At 51.1% G+C, this 18,236-nt stretch overlaps 6 protein-coding genes across 6 annotated transcripts; 2 read left to right on the top strand and 4 right to left on the bottom strand.

Annotated features, from left to right (window-relative positions):
• Positions 1 to 1,109: 1,109 nt before the first annotated feature.
• Positions 1,110 to 6,744, bottom strand: BJY04DRAFT_208255 (uncharacterized protein; the record flags this gene model as incomplete). Its single annotated transcript, XM_073713966.1, has 3 exons — positions 1,110 to 6,268; positions 6,481 to 6,485; positions 6,710 to 6,744. The coding sequence occupies 3 exons, from the start codon at positions 6,742 to 6,744 to the stop codon at positions 1,110 to 1,112; spliced, it is 5,199 nt and encodes a 1,732-aa protein (XP_073570022.1).
• Positions 6,745 to 8,295: 1,551 nt separating this feature from the next.
• BJY04DRAFT_191909 (fungal specific transcription factor domain-containing protein) lies at positions 8,296 to 9,986 on the bottom strand (the record flags this gene model as incomplete). Its single annotated transcript, XM_073711722.1, has 1 exon — positions 8,296 to 9,986. A coding segment is annotated over one exon (1,568 nt), but the record flags the coding sequence as incomplete, so codon positions are not given.
• Positions 9,987 to 10,660: 674 nt separating this feature from the next.
• On the top strand, positions 10,661 to 11,679 carry BJY04DRAFT_82004 (cytochrome b561 domain-containing protein). The gene is made up of 2 exons (XM_073721138.1): positions 10,661 to 11,206; positions 11,272 to 11,679. Exons 1-2 carry the CDS (start codon positions 10,973 to 10,975, stop codon positions 11,608 to 11,610), a joined length of 573 nt encoding a protein of 190 aa, XP_073570020.1. The 5' UTR covers positions 10,661 to 10,972; the 3' UTR covers positions 11,611 to 11,679.
• On the bottom strand, positions 11,472 to 12,740 carry BJY04DRAFT_81998 (EXPERA domain-containing protein). The gene is made up of 5 exons (XM_073721137.1): positions 12,439 to 12,740; positions 12,207 to 12,370; positions 11,916 to 12,150; positions 11,747 to 11,861; positions 11,472 to 11,684 (listed from the first exon to the last, which is right to left on the bottom strand). Exons 1-4 carry the CDS (start codon positions 12,641 to 12,643, stop codon positions 11,779 to 11,781), a joined length of 687 nt encoding a protein of 228 aa, XP_073570019.1. The 5' UTR covers positions 12,644 to 12,740; the 3' UTR covers positions 11,472 to 11,684; positions 11,747 to 11,778.
• Positions 12,741 to 12,954: 214 nt separating this feature from the next.
• On the top strand, positions 12,955 to 15,380 carry BJY04DRAFT_191906 (uncharacterized protein). The gene is made up of 6 exons (XM_073711721.1): positions 12,955 to 13,155; positions 13,220 to 13,254; positions 13,309 to 13,378; positions 13,437 to 13,604; positions 13,667 to 14,025; positions 14,073 to 15,380. Exons 1-6 carry the CDS (start codon positions 13,037 to 13,039, stop codon positions 15,155 to 15,157), a joined length of 1,836 nt encoding a protein of 611 aa, XP_073570018.1. The 5' UTR covers positions 12,955 to 13,036; the 3' UTR covers positions 15,158 to 15,380.
• A 9-nt stretch (positions 15,381 to 15,389) lies between these two features.
• BJY04DRAFT_191903 (uncharacterized protein) lies at positions 15,390 to 18,082 on the bottom strand. Its single transcript, XM_073711720.1, has 2 exons — positions 16,370 to 18,082; positions 15,390 to 16,303 (listed from the first exon to the last, which is right to left on the bottom strand). Exons 1-2 carry the CDS (start codon positions 17,962 to 17,964, stop codon positions 15,901 to 15,903), a joined length of 1,998 nt encoding a protein of 665 aa, XP_073570017.1. The 5' UTR covers positions 17,965 to 18,082; the 3' UTR covers positions 15,390 to 15,900.
• Positions 18,083 to 18,236: the final 154 nt, after the last annotated feature.

Genomic DNA, 18,236 nt, shown 5'->3' with positions numbered 1-18,236 from the left:
AGGACACACCAAACCCGCCCGCGAAACGACAAATATCATCGACTCCTGCGTGAAATAACTTCTTCATCTTCGACAGACATTGGACCAAATAATAGCGCCGGGGCAGGTCCCCATCAAGTCGTGAAACAACACGACGCAACCTCTCCTAGACTCAAGTTGAAATATCTTGATAGACCAGTCTACGCTAACTCTGACTGCAAGGAACACAGTAGCCTAATGACTCGCCTCGTGTCAGAAGTTATACAAGGTTGGTGTATTTTCCCCAGCCACGCGCTTCGCTTGACCTTTCCCTACTCTTCGGACTACTCGTTACCAAATACGTCTCGAATACGCTTTTTCCCACTCTCTGTTTGACGCCAAATTGCTTTGACTACGGTCAAGCAAGGAATAGCGCCTTGCTTAAAACGATTAGGCAGCCCTTTCCTTTTTCTTTCTTTTTTTTTTTGCCTGAGAACTTACCTTCCCTCCGTTTCCTTTATGCTATAATACTTGCGCATCTACTAGAGGAAGGTGTCGCCAACGGTTGACGTTTGGACTCGAATCTGGCAAGCGATTTTCTCCCTCGAGGTTTTGTACGTACTGCAGTGCTCTGATTGTCTTGCGTTCCTGGGTACTTTTTTAGTGCCCCACAGATAGGTCTAAATAGTCTAGCTCAATGAAGGAAGAAATTTGGGTGGCCTACGGGTCGCTCTACGCAATCTCTATTTGACTGGCAATACGGAGTACTACTTAGCGACACTGGTATCCCCTACGTACAAACTCTGGGGTTTCGTACATATGATTGTAATCATTTACATTCGACTCTAGGCTAAGGTATCTGTCCTGTCATCTAGGCTATATGTATCTGGAAATCGAAAAAACCGGCTGAAGCAATAGCAGTGGCAACGTGAATGAATACTAGCAAAGGTGAGGGGTATGTTATGTCTGTATATGCATATATGGAAGTGGTATCATTTAGGAGAACAAAATCAGGGGTCTTCTTAGTAAAAACAACAAGGGGGCGCCAAAATGCATCAAATGCTGAAGAACATGATAATCACAAGGGAGGGTAATAAAGAAGAAGAAAGCAAAGAATGGGAGAAAGAGAGTCGGGTGGTGTTTCACAGCAATCAGTACTTCAGCTTCCCAACAAGTCCAAAGGTATAAGCAGCTTCAGCCTCGCCCTTCATCTGGATCATGTAAACTCGAGAGCTTCCACTCGTGACGCCACCTTTACTTGCCACGGCAGGGCCATCTTCATTCTCATCGCGTACAGAAACAGCAATACCTGTTCTTGCAACACGCTCAAAGCAACTCTCGTCTAAGCAGACGTCAAGAAGGATCTCGCCACGGGTCTTGCCGCGGATGACGATGCGTTTCTCGTTCTTGTGATCCACAAAACGCTGCGGCGAAGTAGCGCCGGAGGCAAGCGGGCTTGTGTCTACACTGCCTTCAGGGCTCCCATCAGATGCAAAAACTGTGTCCGGGCGGTGGGGTTCAGGCGATGAAGGCTTTGGCACAGGCATGATAGTTAATCGAGCAGCGCCCATATCGCGCCACTTGGACTGTGTTTCGCGGGTATATAGTCGGATCTTGGCGTTTGAAAGACCGATTCCGTCCACGCCCTTGATAGCGGCTGCGATTCTCCCGATGCCGCCGCTGTTAGAACCGGTACCGGAGGCGGCGGATATGGAGTATAGACTTCCAGAATCTGCATCCTTGTTGCGGTTGCGCGATGTGACAGAGGACCGAGAGATACTGAACATTTTGCTGCCTCCGCCGAAGCGTTTAAGCGCTGAAAAGGCACTGGCCATTGTTCCCACGCTGCTTTCGGAGTTATCTGCTACAGAGCGAGGGGAAGCAGAGGCACGGTAACTCTTTCGGCGGCGAGGCCAGCCAAAGAAGCCTGAGCTTTTGGCTGATGGCTCAAGCGGTGCAGGTATATCAGCAAGAGGTCCTCGAGCATTCTGAAGTGCGATATATGTTGGGTTGTTGATACGGGCCTGATTGATCAGACCGTATAGAGATTCGCATTCGTCCGCGCTCCGAGAACGGAACATGATGTTGTTGCTCCAAGTAACTTTAGATCTTGAAGTTGGAGGAGAGCGTATGCTAATGTCAATAGCTGTTCCGCGGCGTAAGGGGACCAGTGGAGTTAATTCAAGTGCAACAATCGGGCAAGCACTCTTGGAGGGTACATCGCCAGTCTGTGCTAGAGGGTCGTCCTTCAGTTCGTAAGCTTCAATAAGTCCAGGATTGATGATGATCCTGCATTCGTCCGGAAGGATATTTTCCCAAGAGCCCTTATCCGACCAAGCAAAAACTGTTGCGAGTGTGGAAGAGGATTTGCTCGGCTGAGACGGGACAGATCGGTATCCAGCCTGATTTGTCGAGTCCGATAACGAGAGGGTGCTGGAAGCACCAGACAGATTGGTTTCCTGCTCCTCCAACTTAGGAGCATGGCGAGTAGACCTTCTTGCTCGCGACGGGAGCTCGTCCTCTGAGTCTTCGTCTGAACTATCCGTAACGCTGTCCGAATCGGAATACATGTCGTAACGGCGTACAGTAGATGTGTCCGAGTCAGAGTAGGAGTCGGAAGCAGTCGAGGGCTCATATTCATGTTTTAACGGTGAAGAACCGCGTCGTCTAAGACGCCCGGCGGTCGGGCTGAGAACAGGCGTGTTCGTGAGGCTAGAGCTTGTAGAGCTAGGCGATCGAGAATGGGGTGGTGGTGGAGGAGGCTCATCTCCACTCAATGCGTCGGATTCGGAGCCAGAACGAGAATGCCATTTCTTCTTTGTCGGAGTTTCTGGAAGGGCGCTGTAGTCTGAACCATCATACTCTACTTCCGGCTCATGATCAGGTACATAAGAGGTACTGCTCCCTTGCCGAAGTTTCGGAATAGAGGGCAGATCCATGGAAGGTACGGAGGACACTCTAGGGCTCTCCTCTGGCTCCCCTCGAGAAGGAGTCTGTGGTACGGTCTGGTCACGGTTACGCGGAGGAGTCGAGGCGCCCGCTTCGTCTCGCTGTGACATTGGGCTCGGATCGGCAAGGGGACTCTGAGGAGTAAGTTCGCCATATTTAGATATTCTCTTTGCGCCAGAACGTTTCAGACCCTGTGGGGTTTTGTCATCACCGATAACAAGCTTTCGCGGGTCCCTTGAATGAAGGATCGGCTGAGACTGTGGGGATTTGGATGCCTCTACTTCTGCGGCATCGTAATCGGATTCACGAGTAATGTCAGTTTCTGACGAGATTTGCGAGTCTGTAGCAGTAGCTGTAGAAGAGCCAAGAGCGCTAGGGTCTACCCAGTCCTTAGCGGTCCAGGAGCGTCTCGAAGCACGAGATGTTGGCTTCTCTCCGATGGGTATGGCGATATTCGTTGGGCTAGGTGGTGTTCGTTGAGCTAGGGATGCATCATTCGGAGAAGATATTGTTTGGGCACGCTGGCGTTGTCTTGCACGCTCGATGAAGCTCTGAGACCGAGAGATAGCGGGGGGCACTGGGGTTCTGCCTAGCATTTGTATCCATTCCAGCACTACCTCTTCTTCGTCGATTCGGAGTGACAGGAGCTCTTGAAAACGCTTCTCCCTGCCTGGTGGACTCCGTAGCATGACCACGATCTCGCCCTTTTTGTCTCCATTGCGAGCGGAAACGCATCCGATATCAATAGGAGGGAACAGAAGCCAGCGGTCTGCATGGTCGATTTCGCATATCAGCAAATCTCCTCCGGGGCCATGTTCAGTAGCGTTGTCGCGGAAAAGAAGCTCTGTACGGCAGTCGATGACCTGTCCACTGGAATGATACAGCGAGAGGTTGAAAAAATCGCGGGCTCGAACTCTGCGAGATTTATCAACGACAACGCCGGTCAGAGCCCCTAGGGTTTCGATATCACGGGCACGAGTTGCATCAACAGCAGCCGCGGACTCGTCCTCTAATCTAGCCCTTTCTTCTCGTGCACGGCGGCGAGCTTCTGTAACCAGGTTTTGATAGCCCATGGCCACCTCTTCAGCTTTGGGGGACGGCTCCAACATGTTGATTCCTTTGAATGTCTTTGCAAGGTACTTCAGACGCACAAGAGGGCGTTTCAGCAGGAATGCGACGTCAACTTTCTGGCCATCCCCATCCACTACATCCCCATTTTCATCTCTCGACATCCCGTCGTCGAGACTCTTCGTGTCGGCGTCTTTCGTTTCCTCTCCTTCCTCGAGTGGGGCCAGATTGACGACGACATCTTTGAAGCCCAGTCTCCAAGCTTTCAAGTATTCACGGTACACCTTCTGTGCACCGTGAGCCCACTGAAGTAGATCGTCTGCAGCTTCAAGTGGTATTCGCTTATGCAGCAATTTGAGTCGTTCGATAGCGACGCCCATATTCACAATAGGCTTAGTAAATGTAAGTTCATCCTGTGGGTCTGCCGAAGGGCGAAAAAGACCAGCTGCTATGGCCGAGTCCGAGCGAGAAAGGACACACGTTAGGAGTACCGGAATCACGCCACCTACGAGCGTTCTAAGCTCGCGCATATACTTCGCCTCGTCCAGTGACAGCTCCTTAAGTATATCGGAGACCGTGGGGTTCCGAGCCCTGTTGCTGCGAAGACTTCTAGCGGATCGGAGACTCCTGCTTCGCGTGGTTGTTGATGAAAGAACTGATATCAAGTCGTCATGCGTAGTGAGTTTTTTCATCTGAGAAGAAACCACAGATAGTGAGTTGGGATCAACCTGGTCTCTTTCCTCACTTTCATACGTGCTTTGAGAGCGATTGCGTTTCTTCTCTTTCGCATCTGATGGTGTCGATTCTAAAAGGTTATCTTTTCTTTCGCCCATCGATTCCACGGATGCGATTGTTGATAGCCGATGCAACCCGGTGCTGGGAATGGGTCGTTTCCTGTTCAAGGGGACAGGTGGATTGTTGCCAGAGACTTCAGACTCCCCGGACAATGGATATGTTTCGACTTCTGATACATCTTCTTTCTCGTCAGCCTTGCGACTCGACTCTCCACCAGTGCCAGACGATAACCGGCTATGCTTCTTCTCGCTGGATCTTCGCCGTGGAGACGGCGAAGTGTCCCTCTGCAACTCCCTTGGGTTGAGCTTGTCGTGACGCGACCTTGGGCGCTCGCTACTGGACGCAGTTCCCCCGCTCTTTCGTCGCTGCTTAGGGGCATTTCGAGAGGACTCGCTGAGGACCGAAGGCTCAGGACTGGAGAGTCGGCTAGATTGCGTTTCACCTGGTTCGTCCACGATTTCGATGCGTTTGCGCTGATTCCTTCTGGTCTTCAAAGGCGCGGGGATCTCAACATCCTCGTCCTTGTCCTCCGTGAATGGGTCGGGGGTATTGGACAACCAAGCTTCGATCTTTGAACCCCGATTCTGATTCGGCTGCTTCGGTGGTTCTGGTTTTGGATCTGGTTTACTAAACATCTTTATTGATTCGTCGACAATTTGCCCAAAGATACCACCTTTAGGAGGCTTCGCCGCACCGCGACCCTTTGAAGTCGGATTCGGGCCGCGTGCACGCCGTCTCGACAGCTCCGAGAAATCGGCTTCACTAGCCGCCCATTCCGAGTCGTAATCTAGGGCTGAGTCTTTCTTCTTCAGACTGGGCGAAGGCTCCGACGAAGTGCTGTGGCGGTTCTTATCTGCGGTTGTAGGACGAGGTGAGTGCTTCGATGACTTGTCGTACGAGGCATGTTCCTTCTCCAGTTTCTCAATGATCGAATCAATATCCCCAGCGACGTGCGATTTCGTCCGTCCCCTCGTTGCTAGTGGTGGAGTTGCGCTTCCTTTGTCATCGTCACGGCGCTTGCGCGGGGGGGAAAGTATAGGCGGCAACTTCTCGTCTTGCCTATCGTCGGATTTTCCTGACCGTGCTGTACGCGCTGGCTCGTTTGTAGTATATTCCGCAATTCGTTTGGGAGCTGGGAGTTTGGCACCGGGCGCCTGAGTGGATGACCGATTCAGCTTCCAGTGTTCATCACTGACCAACCGTTTCCGTGGAGTGCTCTTGCTTCGCTTTCTCGTCGTTGTCGTTGTTGCCGTTGCCACCGATTTTACAGACTTGGGCTTAGATTCCGCGATCGAAGCATTCTCTTCGTCATCTTCGTAGTAGACCACATCGTCGGCAGTAATGACCCCTCCACCCTGCTGTTGCCACTTGCGGACCTTTGCTCGTACAGAATTCGTATCGTAGAGGCCGAGCGGTTTTCCGATGTCGAGGGGCTTCGATTTTATGGTCCCTCCGCGGTTCGCGGGGGAGTGTGAATTGGCAGGCGGTGGCATCGGAGCTGCGAGGAATGGAAGGCGTTAGCATATCTTGCCGCAATCATCCGAGACAGTATGCAATTGTAAGTTGAGATTCCGAGGGCAGGATTGTTCCTGTTTGTTCTGTGTTGTTGACGGCAAGCACAACAGCTTTCCGGCGACGTCATTTGTTTTGTTTACATGGAAAGATGGAACAACCACACGAGTAGCAGTCGCTTCTCGCAAATTCACATACCCTGACTGAGCAGAAAACAATCAAGACCCCTGTGAGTAATCCCAGATTGCCGATAGAGAGCAGGATGGGGTTCGGTTGAGAAGGAAAGACGGAAGAGGGGACGACAACAAGGAGCAGGGAGCTGAAGCGGGCGAGACTCTTTCGCAGGGTCGAGTGACAGCCTCAGCAACTGTCAGCTGAAAGAATCACCAGGACAGGAACAGCAGAACAAAAAATGGTGGTGGACAACCCTGCGAGTTGAGTAACGAGAATTTCCGATCGCATTATTATCTCGATCTCCTGTTCTCTCCCTCTCTCTATACAAATCCTGCTGTGTACGAGCCCAGCCCAGTTAGTGCGTGGGCTGCCGGGGAAACCAGCGATCAGCACCACGGCTCAGAATAAGATCGGGCGCCAACAGAGCCAACGGGGATCTTTCTGTTGAATTTCGAATCATTTATTGGTCTGTCTCGTGCCTCAGAGTTTGAGCTTCAGTCGCTGAAATACCTTTGCCTGCTAGGTAGCTGATAGTTATATTGTGCCCTTCTCTCAAACAAGCTGACCGAGCCTGTTGATCCACCGGCCGGAATGCATCAAATCGGTTCTATTTCGGGATCGTCAGGACAGGTTAAATCCAAGCTCTGGGTCTTGCTTTATGTCTTCCGAGTCCCGACATCCGGTTTGGGCACCAATTCCAAGCTTGCAGTTGAGCTCTAGCAGACGTCATTTCTGAGTCGTGAGGCCCTGTACCTCTGGAGGTTAGGTATGCAATCTCTATCCGACGCTGGGTCCGACACGTCACCGACAGCTACGCCTATGGCTCCAGCTTGCGACCGCTATTTCCTGCCCTAGCTAAGTCCATGCTTCTTTCGCCATGCTGCAGACGTCTTGAAAGTCTCGTCAATTTACAGTCAGCGATTTGTTTTTATGATCAACCGCTGCGACACAATGTGCTTCCTACATTTAGGTGTAGACAGGCCTACTACTCCGTAGTGGTATCTGTGTCTTGAACAGGGACGAGCCTACAGAACGACGATAACTCCGGTGAGGCATCTGAAGTGGTCAATATACTCCACAAACTTGCAGCCGACTCCTAGGTAGGTAAGTACTGCTTCGACCGCCAGTAAGACCATCGCGAGAGAATCTGAAACTCAGCAAGGCCGCCCACAACATCTCACTTCATCCACCTACCTCACTTTGCTTGCTACCGACATATCACCACTGCGCACTTACTGCAATCACCCAAATCAGTCACTGGCGTCTTAGAGTCTAAACCAAGCGACAACTAGTTCCCTGCAGACAGCGTACGAAATATCATGAAATCCAGGTCCAAGAGCGCCCAAATAGTGCAAGGCGTCTCGCAGGAATCCTCTAGCCCAGCGGGCCATCCTCAACCAAATCTATTCGTGGATTCAAGGCTCTTATTGCTCTGATTCTTACGAAAAAGTGTGTCGACACTTTGCATTAGCTCTATAGTAGGCTTTACTATGCTAACTCTGCAACATCCCAGGCAGGGTACAGTAGAAGAGGCCCGAGCCCAGACTGAATTGGGAATCTCACACGAGTATAGTATAGATGGATTGGTGGTAACCTATGTTGGACTTGGCCGTTTGTAGGATATATATACGCTTTCTCTCTTCCAAGCCTGATATACTAATGACATTTAAGTGTTATTAAATTAAAAACCAAGACGCCTAGGTCCATCGGTTTAACTTTGGTTCTCATCAAATGCGAGGGAACCCCGGGCGTGGCGAGTTGAGGCTGGGATTTCAGCGAGCGACTCTCAACAATATATATCTTGATGGAGCTTGGAAACTCGTTCGCAAAGTCCGAAATGAATTACCAGAACACCATCTAGTACATATCAAGATAACATCTATTACGATAGTACTCTTGAGCTATTTACAAGGGGACCACGGCCTGGTACTGCTACCCCCATATCCAGCTCGACCTCCATTCCTAAACATTGAAGATCCCCCAGTCACTCGATAGCACTGACTGAAATACGTCCTCCGCCATTGTATTAGGATAAACAGGACCTACGGAAAGATCGTCCAAAACACCATGGTCGGGTACTAGATAAGAGTCCGCAATCGTCTGGAAATCAGCCGCTTCCTGTCTGGCGGACCGAGCATTGGCCATGAGCTCTGTGAGCATTACCCCGTTCGCCGATTTTCTTGCGTCGTCCGACCAGCGTTGAAAGGATTTCTCGGCAACATCCCAAGCTGCGTCAACCCGGGGGTCACTCCGACGCCAGCGAAGCTCGTTTAGGAGGAATGTCAACGGCACGTACTGAAAGTACCCCCCGAGCGTCCACTCCCATTTTCGGGCGGCAAGTTCGATATCGAGGCGTTTTCGAGTGTCCAGAATGTCAACAGCAGCATCAAATAGTTGGTCTCTGATAATCAGATCCGAAGCACTGAGTGGTTCTGTCGAGGTGAACTGTGTATTGTAGAGCTTCATCCACATTTCCGTGATCATGACATAGGAGATATGGCAGGCGAGCCAGTGAATCGATTCAGAGCCATCGCAGAAGGTCAGGTACTTTGAATAAAGCCTGCGCTGACAGTCTGTGACGGCTTTGGTCTTAATAAGCCAGGGAGCATCACTTCCTACTATCCGTTCTGTGGCCGCAAGGTCATACCGGAGAAGGCAGAAGCTCATTTCCGTCCAGCCGTTTTGGGCGGTGGGAGGAGCGGTCATATTCGTGCAAAGCTCGGAGTCACGACAATTTGAAGGCAGCTCAATATCCGCAGGAGACGAATTTATCTGATTTGCAGCACTGTAGCTTTGACCTCGGTCATCTCGTATGCGGCGGTTCAGATACCATAGATGCCACCGGGTGCGCCGCCGCATCTCGACCCCAAACCGGGAGCTATCTTCCTCCAATGAGAAGTCAAGCCGCTCCGCAAGACCAGCCAAGTTCCAAGCAGACTTGTGATCATTATGAAGGCGGCTAAGAGCGATGAACAAGACAAGTGCCTGCATTGTTGTCCAGTCGTTGGTAGTCAGGAACCCTGCACGTGCTAGAGCTTGTTCTGCTGCCTTGCGATAGGTGGAGATAGCCGTAGCTTTGGACATTTGTAAGCTGGATTGCACATCTTCTGCATCCATGGCCGAGACGCAAGCAAGATAGATCACCTGCAGGAGAGCACCCTGCGCCTCATTCAACGAGGTAGGATTGTCCAAGCCTTTTCGGAGAATTCGGGACGCACTAGGTCGGTGCACCACCTTCATTAGTGGATCAATCCGCTCCAGAAAGATTTGCCAGTATGTCCGTCCCAGAGCCAACGGAGGGTGTAATGATGCGACCGTGTGAGCCCAAGAGTGGCCCAGAGGAAACATCGATGCTCCGGGAGTGTTCAAGGTCTGGAGCCTGTCCGCCTGGCTGTTGACGGTGTCAGTCAGCTCTAACAGCTGTGCTTCAAGCATGTGGATCCTGTCGTGAAGTGCCTGATCGCCACGCGCCCGAGGGCTTGATTTGATCCGCGCCCGAGGGCACCTTCGAACCGGAGACGGGAACATGCAGTCGATTGACCACCGGGAGCAGTTCCCGCAGGGCAGCTGTCTGTCGCATTTGACCTTTCGTTTACGGCATGCGAGGCACGATTTTGGCTTCAGAACGGCATAATCAGGGGGCGTTGAGGCGTCTGAGGACGACGACGAAGAAAGGGGTTTCGGCGCAATCACGCTGAAGGACTGTTCCATCCATGAAGATCCTCCAGGAGTGGCCATCCTCGTTAGAGATCAGACCAAAGAGCGCTGACTGCAGCAAAATTCGGTGTTAGAAGAGGGTCACCGTCACTGACAGACTTCTTTCGACATATGAGCGGCGAGGAGAAAGTAATCCATTTCCCATTGTTTCATGAAAGAACGCGCCGATCGAGAGGTGGCTTCCCCGCAGCCCATCAAAGTCATCATATCTTCCCGACTAAGAAACCAAGACGCGGATACGAGGTCGTGGCGGTGCGGGGAGGTCGATTGGAGCTCAGGGACGGATTTCGCATTTCTCGGGCTCTTGTCGGCTTACCAGCCCTTGATTGGCTCTCCTGCGCGTGGCAGTGTCAATGACAAGATCGTCCTCTCGCAATTCTCGGTGTCTTGGGGACTATACAGAGACTTGATTGATGATCTAAGAGACCATGTTTGACAGAATGTTGAGTCAAGGATTCAATCTCGCTCAATGCCGATGAGCAATCTGCTCGACAGGTCGCTTGAAGGATGGTGACAAGAAGTATAAAGGAGCTCTCAAGCTCCCCCCTCACTAGGCGAAAGAAACTTTCAACTGTATCCAGGAAAAGGTCAAATCTTGCTTACTCCAGTCATCAGACACCATGTATCGCAGCTTGAGTTTGCATAGCTCCACAATGTGGACGTGGTGTATGTGTATCGACCCTAATTCCGAGAAGCCCAAGTCAACTAACCTCGAGCAGTGTCTCTGGCGGTTCTTTGCCAGGCACAGGGTGAACAAGCAGGAGGACCACCAGGTGCAAGTGCAGGTGGGCGGCCACAAATGCCACCGGGTATCATTTTCGAGGATCTACACCTAGTACCGGCATTCGCCAAGGCCCATGGGATTGTCATGGGTCTGGCATTCGCAGTTCTTTTCCCTCTTGGCGCTATCCTTTTACGCTTGATTCGATCAAAGGCAGGAGTATACATTCACATTGCCATTCAGCTATTGGCATTTGTCCTGATGATCGCTGGTCTGGCCACTGGAATCCGGGTCGGAAAAATCCTTGACAGAGTTCGTTCTCCATTGCACTAACTTGACTTTTCGTCAACCTTGGCTGCGAAGCTAACGTACTGAAGCTTCACAATAACGGCCACACCATCCTTGGCACTGTCATCGTTGTATTTCTTCTCTTCCAGCCATTCATTGGATTTTGGCACCACCGTCAATTCAAGAAGACCCAGACAAAAGGCGTTTGGTCTCACGCCCATGTCTGGGTTGGGCGCATCTTTCTTCTATTGGGAATTATCAATGGCGGCACTGGATTGAAGCTGGCCGACAACACAACAGGGGGCCTTATTGCCTACGGCGTCGTAGCAGGTGTGTTTGGTATTGCCTGGATCGCCATCGCAGGGTTGCGTCAAGGCAACGTGATCCTCAAGGATAAGGAAGCTGTTGAGATGCAGCAGTCTTCGTGATTGGAAGGCGAAGTAGAAGGGAAAGTGGATGAGATCGGGTTCAACGGGTAACGAGGTTCAACATGTGCACTGTTCTTAATACTCTTAATTAGCTGGAATGTCACTGTGGTATATGATTATAACCGGGGAGTCTCACAATATATTTGGTGCCAAAAGCATTCAACTGGTTCAGATCGATTTTCGGGACAAAGTGTCCAGGTCAATTCTCTTCATAGCTCGAGAGACTGTGCTCATGCTCTGATAGAGGTAGACTAGAGCGGATATTAGCCAAGTTCTTCAGCCAAAGGTGATTGAGACGAGCATACGTCCTGGGATGACAATCCAAATAAAGTTCATCAGGAAATAATAGACCCAAAAGTAGAAGGGCTCAGGTCGGCAATAGGGCCTCTTATGAACATAATCATCGTATAGACTGGTTGCATAATATAGGGCATCACCGTAGAGGTGGGCCATGCATACGATTATCTGTAGTGGATGACGCAGGGAGTGACTGGAAATGATGGCATAAGCCACACCAAAGCACAGAGGTCCCCAGACAAGCTTTTTCAAACCACATTAGTACGTAGCCCGCTGCGGCTCTTTCAGGCTCAACTCACCACCGTAATTGTCTCCATGCAAAGGACTAGCGTATCCGAAGTTAAGTAGCGCGAGTCAGAGAGCGCATATTCCTTCCACAACTGGCCAAAAAAGTCTTGGGCAGGCGCCATGCTATCGTGATTGAATATAAAGTATCCTTCAAAGAAGCAGTGGAGAGTGCCCGCTAGGTAGTACCAAATGGTCTCAGCATGGATTGCAACGAGTCTCAGGATGATGAGTCGAGGCACTTACAGAGAACGAACCACAGAATAGCAATTTGATCGGCTGTTTTGAGATTCGGTCGTACCCAAATGCTTAGCACGAGTGTTGTTGCTAGTAGGGTTGTTGCACTTAAGCTTGCAGTGGTCAATAGTCCCTGGACAGATGCACTGTTCGGAGCATAGTCGTTGATAAGTGCACCAAGAGGATAGTAGGGATGCGAAGGAACAGTATCCATGATGAGATTGTGTTGCTGTAATCTTAAGAGGGGCGCCCAGATTCAATGACTGTAACTCACCAAGGTAGTTTCGAATGGGTGAAGCTGAGCCAGAGATGGATGAGGAGCGGAATGAAGTGAATCGTCGACCTCCGGCGGGCACCTGCGGGCCCGGAGGTAAATAGCCTTCCAGAATGGGGATAGTGCTCAATCTGTTGGCCAGCTAACCATCTACAGCTAGTTTCGTGTCCTGAGGCTGCAACAGCTCCAAGGACTCCGCAGCCCCATATTCACAGCAGCTGCAGTCGTCAGTCAGATTCCAACTCATCCTCAATGCACCCATTTCTGTGATTCTGGCCCACCTGGAAGGTCTCATGGGGCCTCGATTGGATTTACTCGACGCGTAGCAGCGCGATGGACCGTCATTCAGCCACCCAGAAGTCCTTGGGGCTTGAAGTGCCCCGCACTTCAGCCAATGAAGCGCCGCCTGGCATTGCGGCGCTCTTTGTGATTCATTTCGACATCAAGGCTGGGTGAGCTTGCCTTGCACCTGTGTTTATATCTTCACTTTGATGGCTGATTTAGGGTGCTTGCTAGGTACATGGTGACGTGGAAACGCACCATCCCCGGTGGTAAGTTGGACCCGAACAGTTGTACCCACGACCTGCTGATCTGATTGTGAACAGTGGAAGTTGAAGGTGCAGTCGAGTACAAATCACTTCCATCGGGCCTACACAATGTATCGGAAGACTTGGTGTAAGTACAAAACCCAAGAATATCTCCCACCTGAACTAACTGCATGGTATCTTGATAGGTATTTCGTTCATGAACAATATGCCGGCATTAGTGCATTCATCAACCAGCCTGCAGACGAATCGGAGCGTAACGCCAAAATGTTCTCGATAGGGGTACTGGTACCTCTGAGCTCCGGCAGGCTGGGGAAAAGCTGGCGACATGCCCCAAAGCTGAAAGAACTAGCTCAGTGAGCGTTGCTTTGAACCTACGATTCTCAATAGGATCTAATATCTCTTGTCTGTGAAACAGGCGCTACTCCGAGCATGCATTTGACACTCATCGCTTGACGGAATACTGGGAAACCTACGAGCTCTCCACAAATGACACCTCAGCAGTACCTCCCGATTCTCCTCTCGAGTCACCTTTAAGCTTTCGATTGAGAGCGCATGGCGAACGACCAGATCCTCTACAAAGAAATCGAGCCATTAGCGATGCGATTGTTCTGGAGACGTCCAGGCCGGCCCTGACGCCCTTCCATCCGGCTTCATCACTTCCCAATTTTCTTGATTCTTTCGGCCCTCTTATATTTCCATTGTATAGAGCAGCATTACTACGCAGACGGGTGCTTTTCATGGCTGAAGCGCCGGTACAGGTACCTTGTAACTACGGTATGCCACTTTGCCCTGTGCTACGGAGCCTGCTAAACGTTGCGCAGTATACGACTTGTCATTGTTAGCGTCATTGCCGAATTCCCTAGTCCCGCTACTTCCCCTCGATAGTTTACCGTCGCTCCGGCCTCGTGCGCTCTTCAATGTCGGCGTCTATGATATCCCGTATCTTTCTTCCTTTATTAGGCACCCGTCGGATACTACCCGTGATGGTGCCTGGATCGCATGCAGCACGGATAGTGTTCTGAGCATTAAACCAGAGCTATTCGACGTCCTCGTTACGTTGCCCGCCTCTCATTCAAAGAATGCCACAGAAAAGGTCTACCCTACTGTATCTGTATCATCGCCAGGCCCAATCCAGAAATCGCCGCAACGGACAGAATTGAAAGCCACCCAGCGCGACGTACGACGCTACACAACCCTACGCAAAGGCTTACACCGTGTATTTAGATCCGAAGAAGCCCAGTCGGAAGATAGCAGCCGCGATGACAACTCTGATGCCGCTTCAACTTTCTCCTCTAGCCCCATTGTTGAACCGCTATCGTGGACCCGGCTCGCGTACACATCTTTCATTTGGTGGGCATCAGCTGGTGAAAAGCGTGATGGATTCTCCGAAGAGGAGGAGGAGGAACATGAAGTCGAGCAAGACGCGCGCCTTCTGGCGAGTGTTGACAATCTCCCGGATCCACCCTCGGGCTCGATCGGACGACGAAGTATGCAAGCCACACAGACACCATTGCAACCCCCCGAGATCGCCCTCGTCGCCTACTTCCGCCAGTTGACAACGCAGATTTTCGCAACCCTCTCAGACGTAATCGCCCGACAAGACGATGAAACCGGCACCAGCGTTCAAGAAGGCATCATTCCGTACGAAGAAGAAGCTGCTGACGACACAACTCCCCAAGAGCCCACCGCAGACGACGAAACACCCCTCCTGCACCAAATAGACTCATCCACCCCTATGCTCAAGGACGCCGTTGTGATTAGTGCCGAAGACATGGCAGAAATGGGCCTGGATACGTGGAGCGCCGCAGACCGAATCTTCGTCGAGGAACTCGTTCGCACCTGGTGGGGCCGCAATGCCTATGTTGACAGTGTAAGGATCAGATGCTGTGGGATTTCTCTCATCTGATGATAAAGTACCCCGAAGATACTCTACTTCAACTCTTGTATTGACTTCATATCGTGTATGTAAGGGAATTGTACATATTGCTATCATATGCTTATTAAGTATAGTTGGGAAGGAAGGTCATGAGGGACTTCTAGTCGACTATCTATCTGAGAATCTCTTTGTTACGCATGCTATTACCAGCAAACCTAGGCTAGCTAGCTAGCTTTATCCATCTTAAATCGAATTAAACATCCTCGATAAGATACTATATGTAGATAAGCTTGTAGGAAGATAAATATGTACCGAGACCTGAAACGAACGCGCCAGAACAATGCAAGACAAAGGAAATAGGCTAGGTTGTCGTGATTCTAGCGAGGAAACGAAAGTGATGTTGGTAAAGAATGCAATGGAGTCTGATGCCAATGCGTCTATGTACTGGACGATCATAATGTACGAAAGCTCAAGGATGCAACATAAGTGCTAAGAACGCCCGGACAACTAGAGTTAAGTATAGTGGGTTTCACCAGCAAGGTCCCAGCCCCTCCGACAAGTTTCGAAGTTTATGGGACGAAGAGAGGAGAAGGCTAAAAGACCCATGCCTTAAAACATAGAGTGGTATGCAGCAACGAAAGAACGCCATCTCGGTTGAACGCTGGGATATTTGAAGACAGTGACTTCATAACTAATAGGACAAGAGACAGGTTTTTGTGCTGGTGACGACTGCTATTAGTTGAATGGATCATCGTTAAAAGGCGAGATGGCCTTTAGCGAAACATCCGCATAGGCGCACTCATATCGCGGCGGCTCTTCTTGGTTCCTTCACCGCGTGGGTCGCTATATTGAACAGCAGGGATCCTTCGAACGGCCCGGGCTGGAGTGACATTTAGCCCCCCAGCGCGAAAACCAGCATCATTGGCGCTAACGGATCTTTTCATCGCGTTGGTTCTGCCTCGGCGAGCTCTGATTTGGGCCAGTGCCTGCTCCCGACTAATAGGTGTACCTGGGACAGTATCAAAGCGGTTTGAATCGTTATTTTCGGCTCGTAGGGGAATTCTTTTGATGCTGTGGATTTCTTCGATATCATCGAGACTATCTGGGTTGGTGTGATCTGTGTGCCATTGCACGTCAACGGTTGTTGGGGGTTGATGAGCTTCTGCAGTCAAATCTCTGGAATAAGCCTCTCTTTTAGGAATTGTTTCAAATAGCATTTCACTTGGATATGAGTTGGCATACCTTGCAGGAGGACTTGGTGAAACGGTTTCTCCTTCCAAATCACCCTCAGAACGTTCGCGTGATGATTGTGAAGGGCTAGATATTTGGGCTTCTTTTCGTGGGGTCGGACGAGTTGGGGATGGTATTGTGCGGAAGGTCCCTGTAACAGGGGAGAATGTGATAAGTGGCTCTCCGACTTCCTCCGGAACCTCCTCCGGTTCGATTTTTTCCTCCTGGACCGGTTCTTCATGGATGTGTTCGCAAAGTTCCTCTATACGGGGGTCTTGCGCTTGAACCTCGCCCTCCTGCATATCGTCCCCGAGGTTAGCCTCGAGTTCGTCCGTATCCTGCTTGATATTGGCCTCTTCGAACTCTGGTTCTTCAAGTTGCTCTTCGAGAGTCTCCTCGGGTACTTGCGAAGGAATCTCCTCTTCAACATTTGCTTCATGTTCGTGGGCCTCTGCTTCTTCCTGGGTTTGTTGCCCCTGAGCAAGCTTTGCCTGCTTCTTGGCACGTGCTTCCTCCTCAAGAGCCTCAATATGTCGGCAGGAGCAGGCCTTGAACATACACTGCACTTTCATGAACTCAATCGTTTCCTCCGCTTCCGCTCTCTGCCGCTTTTCCCATCGCAGATCGTCCTCCAAGTTCTCGATAAGTTCCCTTACGGTAGTTGCGGGCGCCATATCCCATCCTTCCGTTTCGCGTGGCGATATTGGGTCGGATAATCTCAGTTTCTTGCGGGGTGTTTCTTCGTCTTCAGACCACGGTTCTCTCCAGTAGCTAGAGCCTATTGACTTAGGCGTGGGCGCGACCGGCGTGTCGTCGACGGGTCGTTTGAGCTTTTGCGGGCTAGGTGTTGTTATCAAAGCAAGATCACCTTCGACAAGTGACATTCTCCCAGTGTCCTGGCTCTTCAGTTCTCGTGCTCGGCTGTGCTGCAGGGTGAGCGCATTGCTCTTTGCTTCCGCCGTCCTCAAACGCCCCTTGAGCTCTTCTAATTGTTCAGTAAGGCCTGCAATAGCGTAGGCGCGCTCAAATGCTTCCTGTTCAGCCTTCTCCCTTGCTTTCCGTTCCAGTTGAGTGTCTTCTTTAAAGCTCTTAGCCTCGGCTCTCACGTGCTTCAACTCCTCCTGCGTTTTGACAAGGGTAGAGCCCGCGCGAAACGCCTCTTTGCGGACCTTCCGGATCTCCTTCTCAAAAACTATCCTCTCATGTGCCCGGCGCTCCTTGGCGGTTTGCAATTCTTCCAAAAGCGACTCCAGTCTTTCGCTGATACGCCGCTCGCGGGACTGAGCCTCAGAAAGCTGGCCAGAAACACGCGTGAGGGCTGTTTCAGCCTCTTCGCGACCAAGAATAGCGCGCTGGAGTGCAGCGGCTCCAGCAGTACCCGATGATCCTCCAGCTGCTCCGGGGCTGCCTGAGCGAGACAGGTTATTCAGGTAGGCTACCTTCGCTTGAACATCGGACAGTCCTCTATTAGGCTTGCGAGGCGAGAGACGAAGGATATCGGAGACTGATGAAGGCGAATTGGGAACCGACTGCTGATTCATGCGCTCAGGCGAGAGAGGATTGAGCGCCTTGGACGGGCTTGACCGGGCACTTGACGGCGAGTCCATGGCCGTATGGATGTTATGGATTGTATGCCAGATAAGTATGCTGTAGTACCTTGGATGCCAGAATCAATGCAAAATACCCATGTGCCCTAAAGTGAGGTGAGGTATGTTGGTGGGGAGTAAGCAAAGCTGCGGGCGCCGGGCGGTTAATGTCAACAGCCCGATTCGGCCAGTATCGCGGGGTCAGGTGATCGTTGTCCTGGACAACCACAAAGCTTGGCATAACTCGTGACTTCGTGCGGCGTGAGTCTTGAGGGCAAAAGTGGCCCGTGCTT

This window comes from Aspergillus karnatakaensis (genome assembly GCF_047715665.1).
Source record: "Aspergillus karnatakaensis strain CBS 102800 unplaced genomic scaffold BJY04scaffold_32, whole genome shotgun sequence".
NCBI classification, from domain to species: Eukaryota; Fungi; Ascomycota; class Eurotiomycetes; order Eurotiales; family Aspergillaceae; genus Aspergillus; species Aspergillus karnatakaensis.
This window is presented reverse-complemented; position numbering and strand designations above follow the sequence as displayed.